Here is a 23,452-nt window from a genome sequence, read left to right as displayed (position 1 = left end):
TGCGTTTTATTTTCTTTATAGGACATTTGCCTTTTTTGTTTTTTGCTTCATGTCTGAACCCTATTTTCACACTGGTGTCATTCTTTGACGCACGCACAACCTCGCATCTTATGAGAGTTTAGTGTAGGAGTTTCCATACTGGGAAACAACATATAAGGACATTCATTAAATTCACGAATCGTAACCTACACTAGGTATTGCCATTGGAATCCAAAAAATAATTCAAATGGCGCATTTAAATAATCAGGAATACTACATTTTATAGGGAATTGGGTGGCTCTTAAAAGAGCCTTTAGATTCATTCGAAGATAGAACTGATCCTTATCCACCAAAACCGTACAGAGTACGACCCTGGCGTTTCAGGGCATAGACGACGTCCATGGCGGTCACGGTCTTTCTCTTGGCGTGCTCGGTGTAGGTGACGGCGTCGCGAATCACGTTTTCCAGGAAAACCTTCAACACACCACGGGTCTCCTCGTAGATGAGCCCAGAGATACGCTTCACACCACCACGGCGAGCCAGACGCCTGATTGCAGGCTTGGTGATACCCTGGATGTTATCACGAAGAACTTTGCGGTGACGCTTTGCGCCCCCCTTTCCAAGACCTTTGCCTCCTTTGCCTCTGCCAGACATTTTAATTTATTTTAGCTACGGTGTTGCGTGAATGAAGTCTGTAGGCTTCAGAACTCGTACTAGTATCCAGAGAGAGGACGTTGGTGAAAACTACTTTGCCCTGCCCCTTTATTGTCCCTCCTTTTTGTATGGAGACGACAAGCGACTTTATACGAATACGTCACCAAAAACGCCCACATCCGAGGCTCATTTTACATTTTCAACGTTTCACATTTTTTTTTTCAATCATAATTATACATGTTTCAAAGGACACACCTATCAACTGTAACTGGAGTAAATTTGTTTTTGAGTCTGCTGCAGCTGTTTTGAAGAGTTTCCAGATTAATAGGTTTGTCCTAAATCTAAAAGGGAATAAAGGCAGGTTTAGACTTGCTGTAGACAACGCGTTCGTGTACGCATCATGGCTGCCTCGCGTATTTTGCGGTCATTTGGTGCGTCGGTCGTGCACGTCGTCGCAAGCGAACACGACGCGTCCGCGAGATGCAATACTGACAAGAAAGTAGGGGGCGATCATTACCAAAAGAAAGTGACTGCAAGATGCATTATCGACATCAAAGCTGGGGGCAATCATGAGAGTAAACAATGGCACATGGCCACATCCACATCTGACATTAGGCTAATAGTCTCCCCCTGGTGAAGACCTCCAGTAAGGTGCGTAATGCTGCAGCGAGTCTGTACACAGGACACAGCAGGTCGCACACGGGCGCATACGCTTACGCTTGGTCTAACGGCAAGTATAATCCCAGCCTTATTGTGGGGTAATGTTCCTGATAAACTTTCTAACACCATCAATCTAATGGAAATTGGGAAATGTATACTTAGTATGCGTCCAAACAACTTTGATAATCAATCAGGTGCAAAATTATAGCATAATTTTAATTTTACATTCACCTGGATTACTGACACCCTTGAGAGCTGACCAAAACATGCACATATTGTCAATCCAAAATATTCACACACTCCTTGACTTTTATTTGATCCAGGACACACACACATACACACAGATTTCCTCATCGAGATTTCAAATTACATTTGCAAAGGACATTTTTGCTTGCTCATTTTGAAAGAAGAATAAGCCTAATAACATTTTTTTTGTGAGAACATAAGCAATTAGCAATAACATCATTCTCATCAGAGCAGTAAAGCAAGATCATCATGTCTCTCTGGCTTTGATGACCCTCAATGGCGTGGGCTCCTTACATGCTGAAACACACACACACACACACACACACACACACACACACACACACACACACACACACATGCATAACATAAAAATGTGAATGCAGCTGTGGAAAAAGAAATAAGACTTCGCTGCACATCCACGGTCCACCTCACATTCTTATGTCAGCTATGGTTGCTGATGAGTGACATTCGAATGATTTGGCCGTCATATTCAATTTTGCAGTGGTCTTTTAATGTTCAATGTCACTGTGCAGTGGTCTCTTATTTTATGCATTTTTGGCCAGAGGTATTTGTATTTATTTTTATAAATGCTAAATGGGGGGGGCAATGCTAAATGTGATAGGCTACTGTGGGTGAATGGGAGTAACTTACAGCTAGGTGCTCATACTCGGGGGACATAGTTCTGGGATCTAGGCCTGTGTATGAACCACTGGGGCGGCTGCCATCCACACTCTACATAATCAGACGGAGAAAAAACAAAGTGTGTCTCATGTCTGACATTACCAATGCAAGGTTCAAACCTAGAGAAAGAAATATCCAAAGACAGTTACACTTTACGTTGAATGTAATGCATTAAGGGTATAACATTTTTGTCCAAAGTGACCACTGAAGTAATTGCAACAATGATAACAATGCTTAAAATAGTGTAAATGTTATTTGGATCCAATTGCAGACTGTATGAGAGTGTAAGATAGATTAATTTCGATAGATAGATAGATAGATACTTTATTGATCCCCATGGGGGAATTCAAGATTTCCCCAGCAGTACAAAGGTGTAGAGCTCTTTTATAGGAGATTGAAAATACTCCACTTCACCGTATCACTCCTCTGCTACAATAGAGATAGAGGGGCTACATACCTGATGAACTCTTGAGTCTGGCTCTGGCACACCTCTGCTGTTCATCCTGCATAGCAAGGACACAGTGACACTAAACAAGAGACCTCAGACATATGAACTGTGAGGGTTTCAAATGCCATATCTATACACCGATAAAGCATCAATTTGCATAGGGGAATTTGTGTTGCGTGCAAATTGTTTCGGTAATGACGCTTGCTAATAAGAACAATTTATGAAATCCACTAGCCTAGAAATCTAGACGCCCCTAGCGGCAACAAATGTAGATGTGGGTCTGGCTCGTCAGGCTAGAAATCCACTGAAGATGAACAGAAAACAAAATAAACATGTTCCGCAATTGGTTCCACATTAAAATCTTAAGGACTGTATGCAATTTGGTGTACCTTTGTGTATTTTATTTATTTACTTATTTACGCAAGGATCAGAAGTGACTGTAGTTGCAGGAAATCCCAAATGTCAGAATGTGCAAGAAAACTTTACACCACTTGTGATACACAAACTGGCACTCTGGGAGTTTGCCAAGATGTGTCTTTTCCTTGAAGATGAAATAATCCTTTCAGACTTTATTTAAAAAAAACTTTACAAACTTAAAGATTGAAAAAGAAAACATTTCTAAACCATTTGATTACTAAAATTGTTCATTGAAAAGAAAAACAGTAGTTAAATTGACATGTGCTATACTCTTTAAATAGCCTACCGATCATAATGGTGGTAGGAGAGCCAATTGTTAGTCAAATGCTGTTTACCAAATGCCTTCTAATGAGAAATTATGTGACTCCATAAAATCTTTCAAAATAGTTGTATGGCTTTAGGCTAACTACAACATCATATCACTTTGACTGGAGCCATGTCCATTTATAGATTATCAGCCTATAATGTATTACTTACACTTTGTAAGCATTTATGATTTTGTTTACAATGCTCTACTAAACTATAGGTAAAGAGTAATTCAACTTTCTCACAAAACAATACACAATTTAGCATAGAATTTGGTTAAACAGACCTTGACAAATGACGTAAGATGCCAATTAGAACAATAACAGCCAAGACAGCCAGCACACATGCTACTATGGCAATCAGACGAGTATTGTTATCTGTGAGAAGAGAAACAGTACATGATTACATTTTTTTTTTTTTTTCAAGCAACTTGCACTTTTTTTTCAGGACAGCTACTTGCACTTCAAAGCAATATGAGCTCCAAACATTTAACACACAACATTTAGCTATAATTAAACAATACATCTGTTTAAACATATTTTAAAAGAAGGCTTGGATATGAAACTTTGACAAAAGACATAAAAGTGCAACTGGTTATACAGCGTAATTTGGGTGTTTCATTACTAACTCCAGAGCAATGAATCACAATGTGATAGTCCTGTATTGTTTTTCAGTAGCTTTATACCGAACAAAGCATTATGGTAACCAGGAAGCTCACCAGAGGGTCCAAGAGGTGAGTGACCCGGTTCACCACGAGGTCCCACAGGTCCTGATGGACCGGGTTCACCACGAGGTCCATCAGGTCCGAAAGGACCAGGTTCACCACGAGGTCCAACAGGTCCGAAAGGACCAGGTTCACCACGAGGTCCAACAGGTCCCGAAGGACCGGGTTCACCACGAGGTCCAATAGGTCCCGAAGGACCGGATTGATGAGGAGGCCCAGGAAGCCAAACATATCCACATTGACACGGAGGATATGGACGACAGCAGTACAGAAAACAAGGTGGTGTACAAGGCGGTGGACAGGGACAAAAGGGAAATCCTCCTGCATGTCACAGAGTGCAACTGCTGTTTTCAAAACATTGTCATTTACATTGATTCATTTAGCAAACTATGCTACCTCTGTCCCATTGTAGATGACGGTAGACTCTCATCACTATCATTTAAAGGTACACTAAGCAGGTTTAGGTAGTGCTCCGTCTAGAGTCCCAATGAATTTACATGTAACTGCTGTTGTAAATAGCAAACTTCGTGCGACTTATTCCCCCTGTACACAATGCAAATGCTGTTGTTTTGGAGGTAAAGGATTAACAACAGGGAAACTATCTCCAAAGAGCCATATCTACTGACAAAGTAATGTTTCACAATGCTTTGCGAGATTTGGTGGCCGCCGCTCTTGCAAGTTGCATGACTGGTTTTCTCTGTAGGGACGTCTATGCTGTATAGCTATTCTAGGTGAAAGATTTGCCTATTAGTATACCATCAAAAGGTGGGAATACTGCATAGTGTACACCATTAATGTAAACAAAATGTGTTATGAAATTAGGTAAAGCTGGCAACATACATAAATTACTGTCTTTTATAAAATTAATAATAGACTGGCTCCTCTTGTCTAAGACAAAGACAATTTGTAAATATAGCCACAAGCAGCGACAAGCACCTTCAGTTCTGTGATCTGTGAAAAAAACATGTCAGGTGTCTATCCGAAGCTGGTTCAGAAAACTTTGAAGAATCTAATACAAAATTATTTGATTGGTCAACTTTGTTTTTGGTTCCTATACCGGTATATGAATAGGTGTTATTGAAACATGTGAATGAGCAATTATCAACTGGTTCTGTATGTGTGTGTGTGTGTGTACTATATACTATATACTACAAGTATATATACTTTTTTGATCCCGTGAGGGAAATTTGTTCTCTGCATTTAACCCAATTTAACTTTTTAGAATTAGTGAACACACACAGCACACAGTGAACGTACGGTGAGTTGAATCACACACTAACCCAGAGCAGTGAGCTGTCTGCCTAACCAGCGGCGCTCGGGGAGCAGTGAGGGGTTAGGTGCCTTGCTCAAGGGCACTTCAGCCGTGGACTGGTCGGGGATCGAACCGGCAACCCTCCCGAAGTCCTAACCAGTAGGCCACGGCTGTAGCTTGTACCCGGGCATGTGCCTGAGCCTGAGCCTGAGCCTGTGCCTGAGCCTGTGCCTGTGTATTGTGTCAGGCATCAGTAGACTCATGTTACTGGGCACAAAGCTCCAATATTGAACTGCTTTGCCCCAGCAAAATGAAGGTCTATTAAATGACTTTTTTGTCTTTCTGCTGTCCGTCTTGAAAAAAATCTAGGGCTGCGACAGCATATGGAAATAGTAAGAATAAAAGCTAGTTCACAAGCTAAAATAAAATAAAAAAAATCCCCTAGCCTTAAAAACAGCTCCAGGAGTTTTTTTTTTTTTTTTTTTTTTCCAAAATTGTCTTGACAAGAAAGCATGCATGATAAAAATATGTGGGCTGGTGTGCCTTCCGATTGTGGCCGGAAGAGTCAAAGACCAAGAAAAATCCCCTGTGAGGATAACACCTTCAAACTCAACTCTCTCAAGCTTGGAGAGGGAGGAAGGAGTGATGTGTAGAGCAATACAGGTCACACACACACACACACACACACACACACACACACACACACACACACACATACCCCTTCTTCAATTATTGTATCAAGATAAGATACATTTGAACCTTTTAATCCCAAATTTCAGGAACAATACGAAAATATGTTCTCCATGCCCTCAGAGAGCATATTTCTCTCAAATTGAACTTCGTAGCAGCAGTATTATTGTATCTATAGTTTATGGCAATACATTGAGTGATTTGACATTTTACTGCAGCCTGAAATGTACTGTATTATTCATTGAATGTACATCAATGGCATATCTGGTAATTCATATAATTTATATAAGACAAACTATAAATACCTTGAATACACAGTAGCATTGTGACAAATATCCCAGCCACTTTCATAGTTGAGCCAATCTATAAGAGAATGTTTTGCGCATAAATAGAATAGAATAGAATAGAATAGAATAGAATAGAATAGAATAGAACAGAACAGAACAGAACAGAACAGAACAGAATAATATTTTTTTGATCCCGTGAGGGAAATTCGTTTCTCTGCATTTAACCCAATTTAACTGAATCAGTGAACACACACAGTGAGGTGAATCACACACTAACCCAGAGCAGTGAGCTGCCTGCCCAACCAGCGGCGAGCAGTGAGGGGTTAGGTGCCTTGCTCATGGGCACTTCAGCCCTGGTGGACTGGTCGGAGATCGAACCGGCAACCCTCCGGTTAGAAGCCCGAACCCCTAACCAGTACACCACGGCTGCCCCACAAATAACTCAAGGTTGATAACATTGTGTTATCCCATAAAATGCTTACAATAGAAGGATATACTGTACTCTTTATTCTAACGAATAGTCTTCCAACTGTCTTGCAATCACAGAGCCAGCAGAATCATAAACATGTTTAAAAGTTGTTTTTTGTCCAGACTTACCAAAAACCACCTTGATATTAAGAGGAGCCAAAGAGGAACAGACCACAAATGAAGACACCGTCCTAAATGTTCATGAGGTCCAAGTACCACCACGCATAATTTCCTTCTCATTTTGCCAATATGCCTACATGACACCTGTCAATTATCTCTTCACACACCAACTCATTTCTGCACCTTTGCAGAGCTGTAAAGGCATCAGTTAGTTCATGTGATGAACACACTCACACACACACGCACACACACACACACACACACACACACACACACACACACACACACACACACACACACACACATACACACACACACACACCTACACATTTTCAAGTTCAAGCTCAAGTTCAAGTTTATTATAGCCATTTCAACAGTATGAAATACAATTGATAGGAATGTGTTTTGGTATGCTCACATATAAGACACATAATGACAACACAATAGCACAGGGGTAACAACACTTAATATACAAGAAAAAGTGCAAAAAAGTGTAAGGATCACAGAAAGCAGCAGTTCAGTACAGTTGTACAAGTGCAAAGAGAGCTAGCCTGGTATGTCATCCATAAGTGCTTAGTGCATGTTCAGGTGGCGAATAGCTTGTGGATAGGTACTATCCCTGAAGCGTGATGTTTTGCATGTGATGCTCCTGAACCTTCTCCCTGATGGTAGGGGTGTGAATAGATGGTGTGCTGGGTGGGAGAGGTCAGAGATGATGTTTTTGGCTTTCCTGGAGATTCTGGTGATGTAATGTGAGGCTATGGTAGGCAGACTACTGTACAGCCAATGATTTTTGAGGCCCTGCGCACTACCCTCTCAAGCCATTGTTTGTCCTGGCTGGTGGCACTACCATACCAGACAAAGATGGCGAAGGAGAGTACACTCTCAATGGTAGCCCGATATAAGTGGATCATGCCTGCTTGACTGACCCCAAACTTCTTCAGCTGACGGAGGAAGTGTAATCTCTGATGGGCTTTGGAAATGATGAGACTGGTGTTCGGGTTCCATGATAGGGACTGATGAATAGTGGTGCCTAGAAAACGGAAGGAGGGTACCCACTCCACTACCTGGCCATTAATGGAGATGGGAAGGTGCTGGTCTGTCTTTTTCCTGAAGTCAACTATGAGTTCTTTGTTTTTTGTTGTATTGAGGATGAGATTATTGTCTGCACACCACTGCACCAACTTTTCTACCTCATCCCGATAGGAAGACTCCTCCCCATCACGTATGAGGCCTATAACGGTGGTGTCGTCCGCAAACTTAAGCAGTTTAACAGATGCAGAAGTTGATATACAGTTGTTTGTGTACAAACCCACCCACCATACAGAGATGTGTTACAGTAAATACAACTTAAGTGTTTTTAACACATTATTTGAACAGTGCGCACACACACACACACACACACACACACACACACACACACACACACACACATACACACATCTTCTAAGAAAGAGGAAGAGGCCCTAGGCCTCTATTTGTGGTCAGTGTTTGTCACGCAAGTAAAATTGCACATCAATGTGACATAAACTGACCAGTTACAGCTAGGTATTTTATATCAGAAATTAGGCTATTATTAAATGTTCAAGGCTAATTGTACTCATTGTTAAATTAGCAAAAGGCCAGGGGCAGACATTCTCTGAAGGGCAGTTTTATTATAATTATAGTAGATTTGTCTTATCCATCCCTCGCTATGTGCAATTTTCTGATTTTTGGCCTTGACTTTTGACCTTTGACCTCCAACATGAATTCACTTCATCTTTGAGTCCATACAAATACTCATACCAAATTTGAAGCATGTGCGCCAAGCCGTTCTGCAAATATAATGTGCAAAGCAAGAGATATGGCTGTGACTTTTATTTTGAAACACAGGAAACACCTTAAAGGCACGTTTAGACTTGCTGTAGACAACGCGTTCGTGTACGCATCATGGCTGCCTCGCGTATTTTGCGGTCGTTTGGTGCGTCGGTCGTGCACGTCGTCGCAAGCGAACACGACGCGTCCGCGAGATGCAATACTGACAAGAAAGTAGGGGGCGATCATTGCCAAAACAAAGTGACTGCAAGATGCATTATCGACATCAAAGCTGGGGGCAATCATGAAAGTAAACAATGGCACATGGCCACATCCACATCTGATATTAGGCTACTAGTCTCCCCCTGGTGAAGACCTCCAGTAAGGTGCGTAATGCTGCAGCGAGTCTGTACACAGGACACAGCAGGTCGCACACGGACGCATACGCTTACGCTTGGTCTAACGGCAAGTATAATCCCAGCCTAACAAGATGTGTAGTTCAGGGAGAGCCAGATTGTATGGTTAGAAGCTGAGAAAGTTGGATTCACAGGTGAGCCACATTCATTTTTGAAAAGGTAAGAAGAATTTTCTATAATAATAAGAAGACAGGGGATTTCAAGACAAAGGATTCCATCCACTATAATTAATGAATAATGAAACACAATATACAGGCCGTGCATGTCATTGCAACGTTGCTCTGGAATGCCCCCGGAATTAATTGAAACTTCACAACTTTCAATTGTATATTGTTCACTCAAAGTGTCACACACGCTGGCTCAAGCATGGGTAACATAAAGGGAGTTCCAAGCAAAGGTAACAATAAATTATATTTATTAAGTAATAATAGAAAGTCAGTATGATGAAGCTATAAAAAGTAAGATGTAGTGCATAAGTGTCTAGGGGTATTATAAGTACAATGTATCAACAGACTCAAACTATAACATAATAGAACGACGGTCGAGAGGAGAGGGAGTCCGCCCGCATCATGGGAAGTGGCCATTTTATCCACTGGCCCACATCAGGCCCAAATCTCTCACACCTGTGCGCAGACATGTCTACCGCCCCCTGCTGGAACAATGACACAAACAGAATAATAATAGAAGAATGGGCGGGGTGCAGGTCTGACCATGACAGGGTCGTGACAAAAGCCAGAAAATAAACACTGACATAATCGATTGACCAGACCGCCTTTTTCGATTGACCAGACCCACTATGTTAGCCCACCAAGATTTCCCTCTGTGTGTGTCTGTCTGTGTGTGTGTGTGTGTGTGTGTGTGTGTGTGTGTTCTCTCAGTGTTTGGCCTTGCGTCTCTCTGCTGCTTTTCGGATCTCTTTCAGGATGTCATCTCTGTTCACATTTGCTGCAGCCAGGTCTACCAGGTGGCCGATCTTCTCTTTGTCCCTGTAAGTCCACCGAAAGGTGTCGTATTCATCCCATTCTTGTTTGATGGTGGCCTCATCTGGAGAGGTAACGTAGCAAAAGAAGCGAGCAGGAGAAGAAGAAAAGGTAATGGTGAAAGAGAAAAATGTTTCTCATGTCATGAGAAAAGATTAAAAAAAAATAGTACAGTAATTTCCCGCATATAAGCCGCATTGTGAATAAGCCGCAGGACAGTGTTTTATGCAAGTTAAAAGAAACAAAACCATATTAACACCATATTAACTGCCCCCCTTAACCTCATAGCGGAATAAATTTGGCAAAATCAATGTATAAGCCGCGGCTAATAGTCGGGAAATTACGGGTAGATCAAATGAGGGGAAGGTGAAAGGAGGTGAGATATGTTTGTACTTGACTCACCTTTGCAATTCTTAACATTGAAGAGGGGGATGTGGATCACCGTTGGCTTCCCCTCTTCCTCAAAAACATAGAAGGACTTTGGACAGACGCGTTCATGTTCGTTGACGTCTATTTTGGGAAAAGGTATGTGGTTGGCATCAGCGTAATCCTTGGCTCCCTCTAATGTCTGCAGACACACATTACATCATGTTACTACATCATGTTTTTAACCAAAGTGACTTAAAACAAGGGAAACAGTTAAGTAAGGGATAATGGACGACACGCCGTTCGGTTATACAAAGTTAATGCACGTTCTAGATGTTAATACAGCCCGACGCAAAGCGGAGGGACGTTCTATCTAGAAAAGTGTAAGGTAGAGTTTGATGAGGACAACTTAGTGCAACAGTGAGTGCTACTTCCATACAGCCAACTGTCAGTTCTAGTCAGGTGGTATGTGTGTATCTATGTGTATACTGTATATTTGGATATTTGCTTGGAGTCAGGAAGCAAATGTTTTACCTTAAAAGGCTCTTTCTCAGTGAAGTCAAAGGACACTATGATGTCCACCTCCCTGGCCTCTCTCAGGACGGAGGGGTACGGAGAGTTCAGGAAGAGGCCTGCGTCTATCAGGTGCAGCGTGTGCCTCTTGCACATTTCCTCAGGAACCCTGGGGTCTACACATAACCAAAATTGCAGTAAGGACACCAATGGTGATGGAGAAAGATGTTTACATGACCTCTATTGAAAACTTTTCACTGATACGATTCAGTGCGGTGGACTATTACCGTTGAAATGGTAGAGAAAACTGGGAACATTTCCAACCTCCCACTCATAGACTAATGGCAAGATGTGTTTAATAACCCACAACGCTGAAAAAGAAAATAAACCAGGGTCAGTGTTAGCAGTATCCTTACATCTCTACCTTTCGAAAGAGATTGTGGTTACATTTTACTAGAAGGTATCTACATAAGATTGACGCTGTTATGAACGTGCCATAAAAATTAGAAATGAGTCCTACATGTTTATGAACACTTTTGTCACTAAGTGTCTTTCGGTTTCAGGGTTGTCATAACGGTTTCACAGCAAAACAACCAAAGCTGCTTTCACAGCCAAATAAATCCTTGAATCTCAAAGAGGTTGCCTATTAGCACCAATAGTTGATACAAGTTCTTACCAGATATGAAAAGCTCCAGCTTCAGTGAGTAAAAGTCCGATCATGTATTGGTACCTGTGCACTTAGCACAGGTGATCTCATCAATTAGCTACTCTACCTAGCTGAAGAGTTGTGCTAATTAGAATCAGCTGGTTTAAATGAATGGTTGGCATAGATAGGACTTGTACTTTCTGAACTTTGGATTGGATGGATTTGGATCCATTTGGATGGATTGAATGGATTTTCCCACCCCTGCTTCTTACCATCAGTTAGTTTGTTATTAAGATCCTTCCACTCCTGGCCCCACTCATCTGCTGATGCTATGAGTTCTCCAAAGACATTCTTCACGTGCTGTTTTCTCTTCCGGTCTTCCATGCCTGTCCACGTCTCATAATCCAGATCATGGAGTGTGGGGCTCAATTTCCCACAGACCGCTAGATGGTGGAAGTTACCAGTTTCATTTCGGAGCATATATATATATTATGGAATGCAACAACAACAGTGTTCTTTCACAAATCATTTCTATTTTGTGTGTTCACTGTACTGTAGGAGTTTTGTGTAGGGTTCATGATTAGTGGCTCATAATGAATAAATAAAATGGATTTGAAGTAGTGATTAAAGTGTCACTATACCATTAAAAATGCCAAGCCCTAGGCAGTGAATCAATTTATTATTAATATAGCCTATGAAATCCATTAGTCTTACCGCCGAGATTTGATTTCAACCTGACCAACGCTGTGTGGCAATAATCCATGTCATGCTTATATTCCACCAATTCAACCAGTGCCATCACAATCTGAAGCACACCTATGAATAAAAACATCACACAACAAAAAGCTTTACATCCAGCCATCTTATGGAATATGTCCATATAGACTATTCTGTGCTAAACTATGGCAACACTTTGTCAAATCCATTGTGCTGGCATACGAAAGCATTGGAACAATCTCCATACCTGTGAGTGGGGCTGCTTGATCTTGTGACCCTGTCAAAACACAAGTAAGATCAGGGGCCCTAATTTGTTTGGAAGGCAAAGTACAAAGTCTATGGAGCCTGGGAAGTGTCATTGCAAGATGCATTTTGTATATCGAAAGAAAATGCGCTCATTTTTCTTAACTGTGCGGTGAGCACGGTGAAGATCGACATACTTACATGGCAAATGTGATTTGATCCAATCCAAGATGTGTTGCTCAATTTCCTTCACATCTCCAAAAACACATCCAGTTATCCCTGCAAAAACACACCCTCTGGACTTTAAAATGTTTTTGTTCTGTGTGTGTTCTCTCTTTCTCTCTGTAGGTGTGCTGTGTGTGTGCCTGTTTGTGTGTGTGTGTGTGTGTGTGTGTGTGTTTGTGTGTGTGTGTGTGTGTGTGTGTGTGTGTGTGTGTGTGTGTGTGTGTGTGTGTGTGTGTGTGTGTGTCTGTGTGTCTGTGTGTCTGTGTGTGTGTGTTTGTGTGTGTGTGTGTGTGTGTGTGTGTGTGTGTGTGTCTGTGTCTGTGTGTCTGTGTGTCTGTGTGTGTGCGCATGCGGGCGTGAGTGAATGAAGTTTGCGCAAAAAAACCTTGCAGTTGAACCATGTCCATTGGCTTCCTATTTGGGCTGTATTTCACACGTCCTCCCTCGAACTCCTGTTTCAGCAGGGACGTCTTGACAAAAGCCCCATGTTCCGTGAACCCAGCCTCGTGAGGACTAAACTCGAACCACAACTCTGCAGAGTAAGTGTTATTCAGTCTCAAGTCACACACATCATCAATGTCTAGTTTCCTTTTCACAAGCCCACGGCCACAAAAGACGTGCAGTTTCAGTTCATTTTTTTAATCACGTTTCAGTTCATTATGTAAAACAACTGAAGACAAATGCCTCTGTACCTTTACTATATCTATGTTCTGATGTCATTTTTAAATAGTGATGACAACTAACATAATACTGTACAGTAGACCCTATATCTATCTCTATCTATCTATCTATCTATTTATTAATGCAAGGAACGTCTGTCTGTGTGTCACTCTGTCTGTCTGTCTGTCTGTCTGCGGTTAGCTTTATCTTTTCCCTACAACAGCAAAAACGCACGGCTATGTAATGTGTCTAATATTGCCATTAGCTGCAACTCAAACGCCTTTCCCTTCACTTTTTACTTTGCAAAGTGAGTAAAAAGCTCTACTAACTGCACGGGCCTGATTCTAGCCCACATCATCGCCAATCTAACATGATCTACCTGCATCAACGTAATTGGGCAACAAGTTTCTTGGAAAACATTGTTTGTAGGGGCACTGCACTAGTAGCATATGATATGAGATTTGACTGTTTCTAACTAACTAACTGGGTTCCACTTGGTTTAGTACTCAGCAAAGTTTTACATATCAGTTGATTCAGTAAATTCCACACAGTATAAGGAATGGAATTGATTCTGGAATTACTGTAAGAAAAAAAAACAAATCTGAGAGAAATAAAAAAAAAAACTCTTTTAAGGGTTAATGTCATGCAAAAAAAAATGTGTAGGCCTACTATCATCTGATACCTTCCATTTCCTTCTCGTCAAAGTATGTCCGCTCCATAGCACTGTAGAGTGGGTATGGATCGGCTCCGTCTTGGTCTCTGGATGCTTCATCTGAAAATGTCCTTGTCTCCAGCTGATGCGTCACAAATAAACACAGTTACATTACGCATTGATTTATCCATCTAACCATTCAGTCATTCACTCACTCACCGATACACCTTTGATGCCACAAGTTATTACTCCCCAGGCATCAGAGAGGGACAGATCCCCTTCTTTATGTCTCCCCATGAGCCACTGCACACCGTCGGAAAAAGTCACACCCTCCCCCTTGGATAGGCTCCTCAGAACTTTGCTGGTTGTGTCCACCGCGTTTTCCGACCAATGGGGTTCGGCATACAGTGAAGACATGGCCCTGTGTGACGTCCAGCAGAACAGAACCACAACCAGAACTACACCTGTCAGACATACAGATCATACAGGTGTGTGTGTGCGTCTTGGAGGGAGTGTGGCAGGGGCTACACTGATAAACTCATTCACTGCCATTGACGTCTTTAAACGTCAATTTAGACACTTACGTTGACTGCCATTGACGTCTATAGACATCAATTGCATTTTTCAATGGGGAGGGCTCATAGGTGGGCTTGGGAACGATCTGGCAGAGTTTCAGGCTTGTAAACAGACTGTACAATCCGAACCGCTAGACGGCAGCAGTGCCAATTGGATGATTAGTATCTGCCTGCAAAGCCACATGCAGAGACATACAGCTAGCAAACACACTGAAGATCGACCACAGTGGATCTAGTTTGCACGCGGTCCAGCGAATAAATATGCTTACTTCTTACATCAAGGATGGAAAACATGTGAATGGTATGATCCATTTACATTGGATATTGCTATACTAACAACAACTTTGCTAGTGCTAGCTTGCTAAGTCTACCGTCCTGTTCAGAGTCTATAGCGACCATCAGGGTCCCTAGCAACCTTGAAGAGACTGACGACAAAACAGTGCAATCGTGGTTGACATACTACTGAAACGCTAATGTTAAAAAGTTGATTTTCACAGCAATATTGTTTTCTCCATTTTTTGGTCAAAAACAGGTGTTTTTAGCTAAACTAACCCATGTTCTACTGATGATTAAGTAAAGAATAAAGAGGTTTTTTTCCGTATCTCAGGCTGAAAACCTAAGAGGCTACAAATGCAATTAAAAGGCAGATGTTTTTTTTAGGGTAAGTAAGTCAATTTCATCATTGGTTTATTGAATGGAGACATTTCAGAATAATACAGTTAGTATTGGAACACATGCTAAAGTTGACTATATAATATCGTCTTTTGGAAATTGATCTTAATGCCTTCAATGGAAAAAATGAGGAAATATCCAACCTTTAACATACATTTTGTTTGTGAATAAGTAGGCTATCATAATGGTTTTTATTTCAGTTAGGCTATTAGCTGGTTTCATTCTCATTGAGCTCAAACCAGCTAACAGGCTAACTGAAGTAAAACCATGCCTAGAAAAACAGTCAAAATGCTGTAAAACGTTTGGCAGTATGGGGCGCTCTGCACTGAAAATGGCTGGCAGCCAATGAGTTGAGAGCTACTGACCATGTGGATCCAGACACCCCAGCCAGGTAGAGGAAGCAGTCCAGGAGGTTGTCCTCCCCCAGTTGACGCAGGACACTCAGAATGGAGATAAAGGCCCTCTCTCCTCCACCAGAGCCCAATAGCGCCACACGAGGTACTTCATCCTGGACAAAATGCCATTTTATTATGTGTCTGTGGACTTCATCAATTGACTCGTTAATTTTTTCATTCAAGTCAGTCACACAAGTTTGCAAATTGGTAAAGAAGGCATCATCATTTTCCTCAGTTAACTGACTGCAATTTTTTTTAAAACCTTCTTGTGAACCTTTTTCATCACATTCTTTCAATGGCCTCTGTTTGCTGTCACAAATTACTAGTAACTAACTAGTTACTAGAGACTAGTAAATGAATGTATGAGTGAGTGAATCAATCAATAAATCAATCAATCAATGAAAAACAAATGAAGACAGGATGTACTGTACAGTATGGACGGGATGGACAAGTCATTATTACTACTCACAGGTTTACAGTCAATGCCGTGACTGAGCAGACAGTCACATACTATCTGCAGCCTCTTCTGAACGTAGTCCCTCTCGTCATCACAGAGATCATGTCTAGAAGAAGAGTTGCATGTGACAAATTTAGAAATTAACATCTTCAAATCAGCGGTCCTCCATAGCACAGCATGGCAGAAAGTCAGGCTGATTTTGAGAGATACTGTAGATATCTCTGGAAATCTCACCAGAATGATTTCAAACACTCATAATTTATTGCCCCAAGGGCGCTACACTATAACAAATATTGATTGGTACATACAGTAGGCCTATTGTACATATCAGTGTTATATGTATACAAGTGTTTATACTTTGTAAAAAGCATGTAGCCCACCACAATATTACAGACAGCACCTGAAAGTCTTACCTGATCACCACATCCATGTTTAAGTAGAGTTATGTGTCCCTTGATGTTCACGTTTAATTACTGTTATACATGGGCATATAAAAGATACAGAATTAACTTAAGTCCAGTGACAGCAGCTGAACATGTGTAAATCGGAATAGGCAGTCCACCATTTCTTACATTTTCAGTGAAGTCGTACAGTATATCATATTGTGGACATTTTGCATTATTCTGCCTTTTTTTGTAATTAAATGGAGCACAACGTTAGTTCAGGCAGGTCGCAGAGTCTCGCTAGCTTCCCTGGATGGCCCAGCTGACTGTCAATCTAACAGCTAATTGCTAGCTAGAGCCAGCCGGCCAGCCCCTGCTTTCATTCATTCAGAGTGCTTATTGCCAATCTGCTACCAGCGGCTTTTTCTGCATTTTTGCCACCAACCTCCTCCCCTTAGTTAACCCCCTCATACTTCTGACTTATCAATGTCTTGACATCGTTTGTTCTGTTCTGTACCCCATGGGGGGTTTATTGCTGCTCTCCCTGCCTTGGGCTTTAAGGACAAGGGGTTCCCAGAACAGAGCATACTGCCAACATGTATTTCATATAATAGTAAATCAAAAAACTATTTTCTTGACAAAGTGGTCCTGACTGAACTACAATTCTTTTAGGCATTTTGTTTCTTCTGCTGTGCAAAAAATAGATCAAGTCAACAGCTCTGTAGGCTATAGGCACAATTACCTCAACCACTGTAACATTAACACAGGCAACATATACCAAAATCAATTCATTATTGTTCAGTTGCAAAAACATACATGCCAGCTAAATAACCCTAAAGACACATTTATTATTATTATTATTATTATAGTAGGCTAATTATAAAAGTTATTATAGTAGCAGTAGTAATAGTAGCAGTAGCAATAGTATGATACTGTTCAGAGAAGAACATAGATGATCAAATCGTTCAGAGATTAGCCTATCATGACAAATCAGACATCAGGCACTTACATGTCTTCAATGGACACACAATGGAGGGCACTGGTGTTGTCAAAAGGCGAGACGAAGTTTGAATTAAGTGACAACCTATATGTTATATGTTCCTGTGTCATCATGTCTGTTGTGTTTCAGTTCTGTTTAGGAGTGTCCAAACAAAAGAAGTTCCCTTTCTGGCCAAAACTTTGAGCAGTCTCTCAAAAATACGGAACAAAGTGCGTTCCGTATCAGTTCAATACAGTATGTGGGCATTGAGCAGTCTCTCAAAAATACGGAACAAAGGCCCCATACACACGTAGCCGGGTATCTGCTTAATCGAAGGTATTTGTCTACGTTTGGACCTGTCATCCACATGACAACGCACATAACCAAATGTTTAAATAAACTCCGGGCAAAGTGAAGATCTGCGAATTCTCCGTTTATAAATTGGCGTGTAGCCAGAGATAACCGGAGATCTGCGGTTTCGAATGTCAGAATATGCGCCAAAACCACAACAAATCTGCTCTGACGTCAAACGTGCGACCTCTGTTCACTGCAGAAGCATGGATCTGAGTGCCTTGAAACCGCAGATGTTCGGTTATGTGTAGAAGGTTTTTCTTCCCCAAAACGAGGTAATGTGGAAAAAATTATTTTCTAAACGGAGGGGGGGAAATATTCGGTTTAAAAAATACCCGGCTACGTGTGTAGGCTACATAGCCAGTGCGTTCCGTATCAGTTCAATACGCAACAAGACTCAAATTCAAATCAAGATCCCCAACATGTCTTTCCTACTTTAATGAAAGTAGTCTCGGAGCCAATCAAAAGCTGGGGAACATGACTGGCACGACAGGGCAAAACCTCAGACGATAGGTCACTACCAAACTTTTCTCAGTTAATCCTTTGGTAGGCCTACTTTATCACGTAGAATCCATTCCTGCTTTGGACATTTTTATATCACGCATAGTTAATGAGATCATTTGCATATTTGAATATGTCAACAAACAGATGAAGAGCTCTTTTTCCAAAACGCTATATCCACCATTTTGTTTTTGAAGTGGGGGGGGGTTAAGGAAAGGCAGAGCATGCAGCGCTGACGGCGTCATGTTCACATAGCTTTTCAAGTTATCTAAACATCTTTCAACATCTAATACTCAGGAGTAAAAGTAGGCTGGTACAGTCTGGTTCTGAGTACCACTACAAGACTGGTACGCATTACTGAAAGAGAGGAGAGCAGCTGGACTCTGAAGAATTGACACACACGTGTTTCTCACGCTAACCTCTTGTCTAGTCGTTTCTCATGCTAACTTCTCCTTTTGTCATTTCTCACACTAACTTCTCGACTCGTCCCGGAAAGCCAAAACTGTCACCTTCACTCACTCGGCTCCCTGGTTACCCCCCGGAACTTCACAAACTCAAAAAACTTTCTGCGACAACTAGAACAACTTCACAAGAAAACTGGTCTCACAGTATACACCCTCATACAATGAGCACACACACCTCTACAAATCAGCACTAAACGAAGCCCGTTCTGTCTACTACTCTGGCATCATTCACTCTGGATCCTCCAACCCACGCACCTATAGACAGGTCATTTGCTCAACTTTTTGGGCCTAGTTTTCTGTCAAAGTTTTCTCAATGGATTCCTGGTCAGAACCCCTATTGAAACAGATTAAGACTTGGGGCATGTTAAATTTTGTCCAAAAATTCAAGATGGCCGCCGTATGGGCAATTCCATATCAATTGGAACAGGTCCGACACCATGGTCCTCAGTTTTTCCTGATTTTTGGTCAAAATGTTCCTCCATGTCTCATTAGAGGAAAACCAAAATTTTAGCTTGGTATCTTGTTTAGTTTCTGAGATATGGCTCTTCAAATGTGGATAGACGTGTCCTAAAAAAAGGCTGAAAATGCCTGTATTTAATGAGCACCACTTTTTTTAAAACCCCTTTCCTGTCTTAAGCCTACCTATTATTTTCTAAGAATTTGAACACTGGGGCAGTACCCTGTTTAGTTGTCCAATATCACAAAGGAATTATAGTCCTTCCCACCATTGAAGACTTATTCATCGAAACAAACCCATATTTTTTTAAAGCAATGAAAAACAAAAAAAATGTTTTTGTTCTCTTATGGTCATGAATGGATAGCACTCACATTTTTAAAACTTTACATATATATATAGTCCATGAGTAAGAGAACATGTTGAAAAAAAATTGAGATGGTAAGTTTTCGTATTTCGAGGCTATGGGCCTTCAAAGATGGCCAAAATGGTGTTTTTTCCTTAAAATGCCAATTTCATTGCCTTTTTTCAAGGACAAGATGAAATGCAAATCCAACATTTCTTTTTTTCTGCAATAGTATGCCACTTTGTAGACCATGTGAATGTGGTAGATCCGACCTGTCCATTTCAATATCCCCTCAGTACATGTCTGAAGTTAGAAAAAATGAAAAATTGTCTTGGCTGAAGGAGGTGTTGGTTTGATTTTTATGAACCTCCTAGAAGGACATTATGTGGTTTAACCCCATTTTTTATGTTTGAGGGATCAGATTGCCATCCTGTAAACAGGATAAAAATGTTATATCCCATTTTTACTCTTTATTGATCCCTTAGAATATGTCCAAAAGTTGTCAAAAATGAAAAGGCGACTAAATTGAGGGGCCAAGTGGATCAAGTCACTCAAGGCTAAAAATGTAATATAAGACAGATGAGATACTGAGGGAGAACACTGTGAAATGTATAACCCCTGTTACGTGGACTTTGAACCCACTGTGTCCCTAACTGAGGTTAAGGGCTAAAAACCACCAACCACCGATCCGGTGGTCTCCAACTTTTTCATATCTCTTGATAGAAAATGTATAGACTTAAAACTCATATATGTTCATCTCTTCATAGCGGTTTTTTGAGACCATCCATGACTTCCTGTGATAACCGGAAATTGGTTTAAAACAGGAAGTAAACTTTAAAAAGGCTGTATCTCTGGGGAAAAAAAACAAAAAGCTGTTGGGGCCAAAGTGTTGAGGCCAAAATCATGGTTTGAGAGATTGTGTAGGAGTATGTTTCAGACCATTTGGAGTTGAGTGCCAACTTTGTATGACATAAAAAAAATCGCCCTTAGGGTTTAACTTGACCAAAAAGTGTAGGCCTCAACAGCTTTTTTTTTTTTTTTTCTCCCAGAGATACAGCCTTTTTAAAGTGTACTTCCTGTTTTAAACCAACATGTATGAGTTTCAAGTCTCAAATTTTCTATCAAGAGATATGAAAAAGTTGGAGACAACCGGATTGGTGGTTGGTGGTTTTTAGCCCTTAACCTCAGTTAACACAGTGGGTTCAAAGGCCATCGTAACAGGGGTTATACATTTCACAGCGTTCTCCCTCAGTATCTCATCTGTCTTATATTACATTTTTAGCCTTGTGTGACTTGATCCACTTGGCCATTTTAAGCCCCTCAATTTAGTCGCCTTTTTCATTTTTGACAACTTTTGGACATATTCTAAGGGGTCAATAAAGAGTAAAAATGGGATATAACATTTTTATCCTGTTTATAGGATGGCATTCCGATCCCTCAAACAGAAAAAAATGGGTTTAAACCCCATATTGTCCTTCTAAGAGGTTCATAAAAATCGAACCAACACCTCCTTCAGCCAAGACAATTTTTCATTTTTTCTAACTTCAGACATGTACTGAGGGGATATTAAAATGGACAGGTCAGATCTACCACATTCACATGGTCTACAAAGTGGCATACTATTGCAGGAGAAAAGAACTGTTGGATTTGCATTCCATCTTGTCCTTGAAAAAAGGCAATGAAATTGGCATTTTTAGGAAAAAACACCATTTTGGCCATCTTTGAAGGCCCATAGCCTCGAATTGCGAAAACATACCATCTCAATTTTTTTTCAACATGTTCTCTTACTCATGGACTATATATATATGTAAAGTTTTAAAAATGTGAGTGCTATCCATTCATGACCATAAGAGAACAAAAACAGGTTTTTTGTTTTTCATTGCTTTAAACAAATATGGGTTTGTTTCGATGAATAAGTCTTCAATGGTGGGAAGGACTATAATTCCTTTGTGAGATTGGACAACTAAACAGGGTACTGCCCCAGTGTTCAAATTTTTAGAAAATAATATGGTAGGCTTAAGACAGGAGAGGGGTTTTAAAAAACGTGGTGCTCATTAAATACAGGCATTTTCAGCCTTTTTTTAGGACACGTCTATCCACATTTGAAGAGCCATATCTCAGAAACTAAACAAGATACCAAGCTAAATTTTTGGTTTTCCTCTAATGAGACATGGAGGAACATTTTGACCAAAAATCAGGAAAAGCTGAGGACCATGGTGTCGGACCTGTTCCAACTGATATGGAATTGTCCATACGGCGGCCATCTTGAATTTTTGGACAAAATTTAACATGCCCCAAGTCTTAATCTGTTTCAATAGGGGTTCTGACCAGGAATCCATTGAGAAAACTTTGACAGAAAACTAGGCCCAAAAAGTTGAGCAAATGACCTGTCTACTAGCCTAGAAATCTAGACGCACCCTAGCGGCTAAAAATGTTTTTGCTAGCGGGATGGTCTAGGGTCGCACCGTTGAGGCAAAGCCTGCGCTAAGCTCCAGGCCAGCCTAGCCAATCAGAACGCTCTATCTGTGTACGGAGTCCTTGAGCCCGCCTTAGCTCACCTTCGGCTTCCGATATGGACGCCAGGGGGCTGGACCATGCATCCTCGTTCGACGAGTTGGGTGTGAGACCATGTTGCACAATCATAGAGAAAAACAAAAGATGGATGAGGCTAACGAAGCGCGCTCGTTTGAATCGGCTTTGGAAGAGTTAGACTTGGGCTTTTCTTTGAAGGGTGAGCAGAATGAAGCAGTCAAGTCATTTGTTTTAAAGAAGGATGTATTTGCTGTTTTGCCGACCGGTTATGATTGGTCACAAATGCTGGCCTATTACGTGCGGAGGCAGTTTGAAAGACAACTGTTCATCCCACCCACAGGCTTCAGCTCTGTGAATGGTCCGACCCCAGACTAAAAATGTTTCTGTATAGTTTGGCTTGCCAGGCTACCACGCACCCTGTTTTCCATCATTAACTCCTCAAGCCCCACAACATTTGCTCCTCATTCACCCTGGAGAAATGCAAACAACCTCATTTCATTTTTCAATTCCAAAATAGAGAACATCCGCAAACAGCTTGTAACCTCAACCCTGCCTGGCTACCGCCGTTCATTCCGACATACCAGCACTCCGACATTGACGTCCAATTGTCGTAGTGGAGGCATGTCTCTTTATGGGAAAAAGTCCCACCACTCCGACATTTGTTTTTTTCATGGTCGCAGTGGCGGTATTTAACTTTTTTTTTCAAACAACGTGCCATTCCGACATGAGGTCATTAATAGGCTATTAATGTCATAACTATATCCAATTGTGTAAAATAATAAAGATTCACATTTAAAATGTCATTGTGAAGACTTCTTGATATGGTTATGTGTCTGTTGCGTGCACGACTCGGAGAAGTGAAAGCAGTTCTATAGACATGGCAAGTTTTCTTCTCTGTCTCATTATTCGCGGATTAAGTGGAGCTAAATTAAGTTATTATTTTGCTGTCACTTTGTCTGTTTTATGGCCTAGAAGGTTGTATTTGGTATCTGTGGATAGCTCTAGCTCTCCTCTTTTATCTGACATGCAAGCCGTATCTTTTTAACCACTGTTTCACAAGTAAATCAAACGAAAGTAGCGGTCGTCGAAGCTATATGATTCTTATTTGTTTGTCACTTCGTCTGTTTCTATAACACAAAAGGATCGATGTGTTTGGTATCAATGGAAAGCTCTGTTTCTCCTCTTTCATTTGATATGCG

At 41.1% G+C, this 23,452-nt stretch overlaps 2 protein-coding genes across 3 annotated transcripts; both read right to left on the bottom strand.

The window, feature by feature from the left end:
* Window positions 1–316: 316 nt before the first annotated feature.
* On the bottom strand, window positions 317–633 carry LOC134092002 (histone H4). The gene has a single exon (XM_062544792.1). The coding sequence runs from the start codon at window positions 631–633 to the stop codon at window positions 322–324; it is 312 nt and encodes a 103-aa protein (XP_062400776.1). The 3' UTR covers window positions 317–321.
* An 8,577-nt stretch (window positions 634–9,210) lies between these two features.
* On the bottom strand, window positions 9,211–17,703 carry LOC134090905 (cytosolic phospholipase A2 zeta-like). Of its 2 annotated transcripts, none has more exons than XM_062544291.1 (15): window positions 17,636–17,703; window positions 16,657–16,716; window positions 16,256–16,349; window positions 15,757–15,899; window positions 14,364–14,565; window positions 14,175–14,286; window positions 13,218–13,364; window positions 12,809–12,886; window positions 12,612–12,641; window positions 12,362–12,463; window positions 11,920–12,090; window positions 11,289–11,372; window positions 11,023–11,177; window positions 10,525–10,690; window positions 9,211–10,186 (listed from the first exon to the last, which is right to left on the bottom strand). In XM_062544291.1, exons 2-15 carry the CDS (start codon window positions 16,671–16,673, stop codon window positions 10,017–10,019), a joined length of 1,671 nt encoding a protein of 556 aa, XP_062400275.1. In that variant the 5' UTR covers window positions 16,674–16,716; window positions 17,636–17,703; the 3' UTR covers window positions 9,211–10,016. The 2 variants fall into 2 exon arrangements, with proteins under 2 accessions (XP_062400275.1, XP_062400274.1); XM_062544290.1 differs by having other exon boundaries at window positions 9,211–10,199; window positions 10,526–10,690.
* Window positions 17,704–23,452: the final 5,749 nt, after the last annotated feature.

The sequence above is a fragment of the Sardina pilchardus genome, chromosome 1, assembly GCF_963854185.1.
Source record: "Sardina pilchardus chromosome 1, fSarPil1.1, whole genome shotgun sequence".
Taxonomy (NCBI): domain Eukaryota; kingdom Metazoa; phylum Chordata; class Actinopteri; order Clupeiformes; family Clupeidae; genus Sardina; species Sardina pilchardus.
Note: the sequence above shows the minus strand (reverse complement) of the source record. Positions and strands in the feature narration are given on the sequence as shown.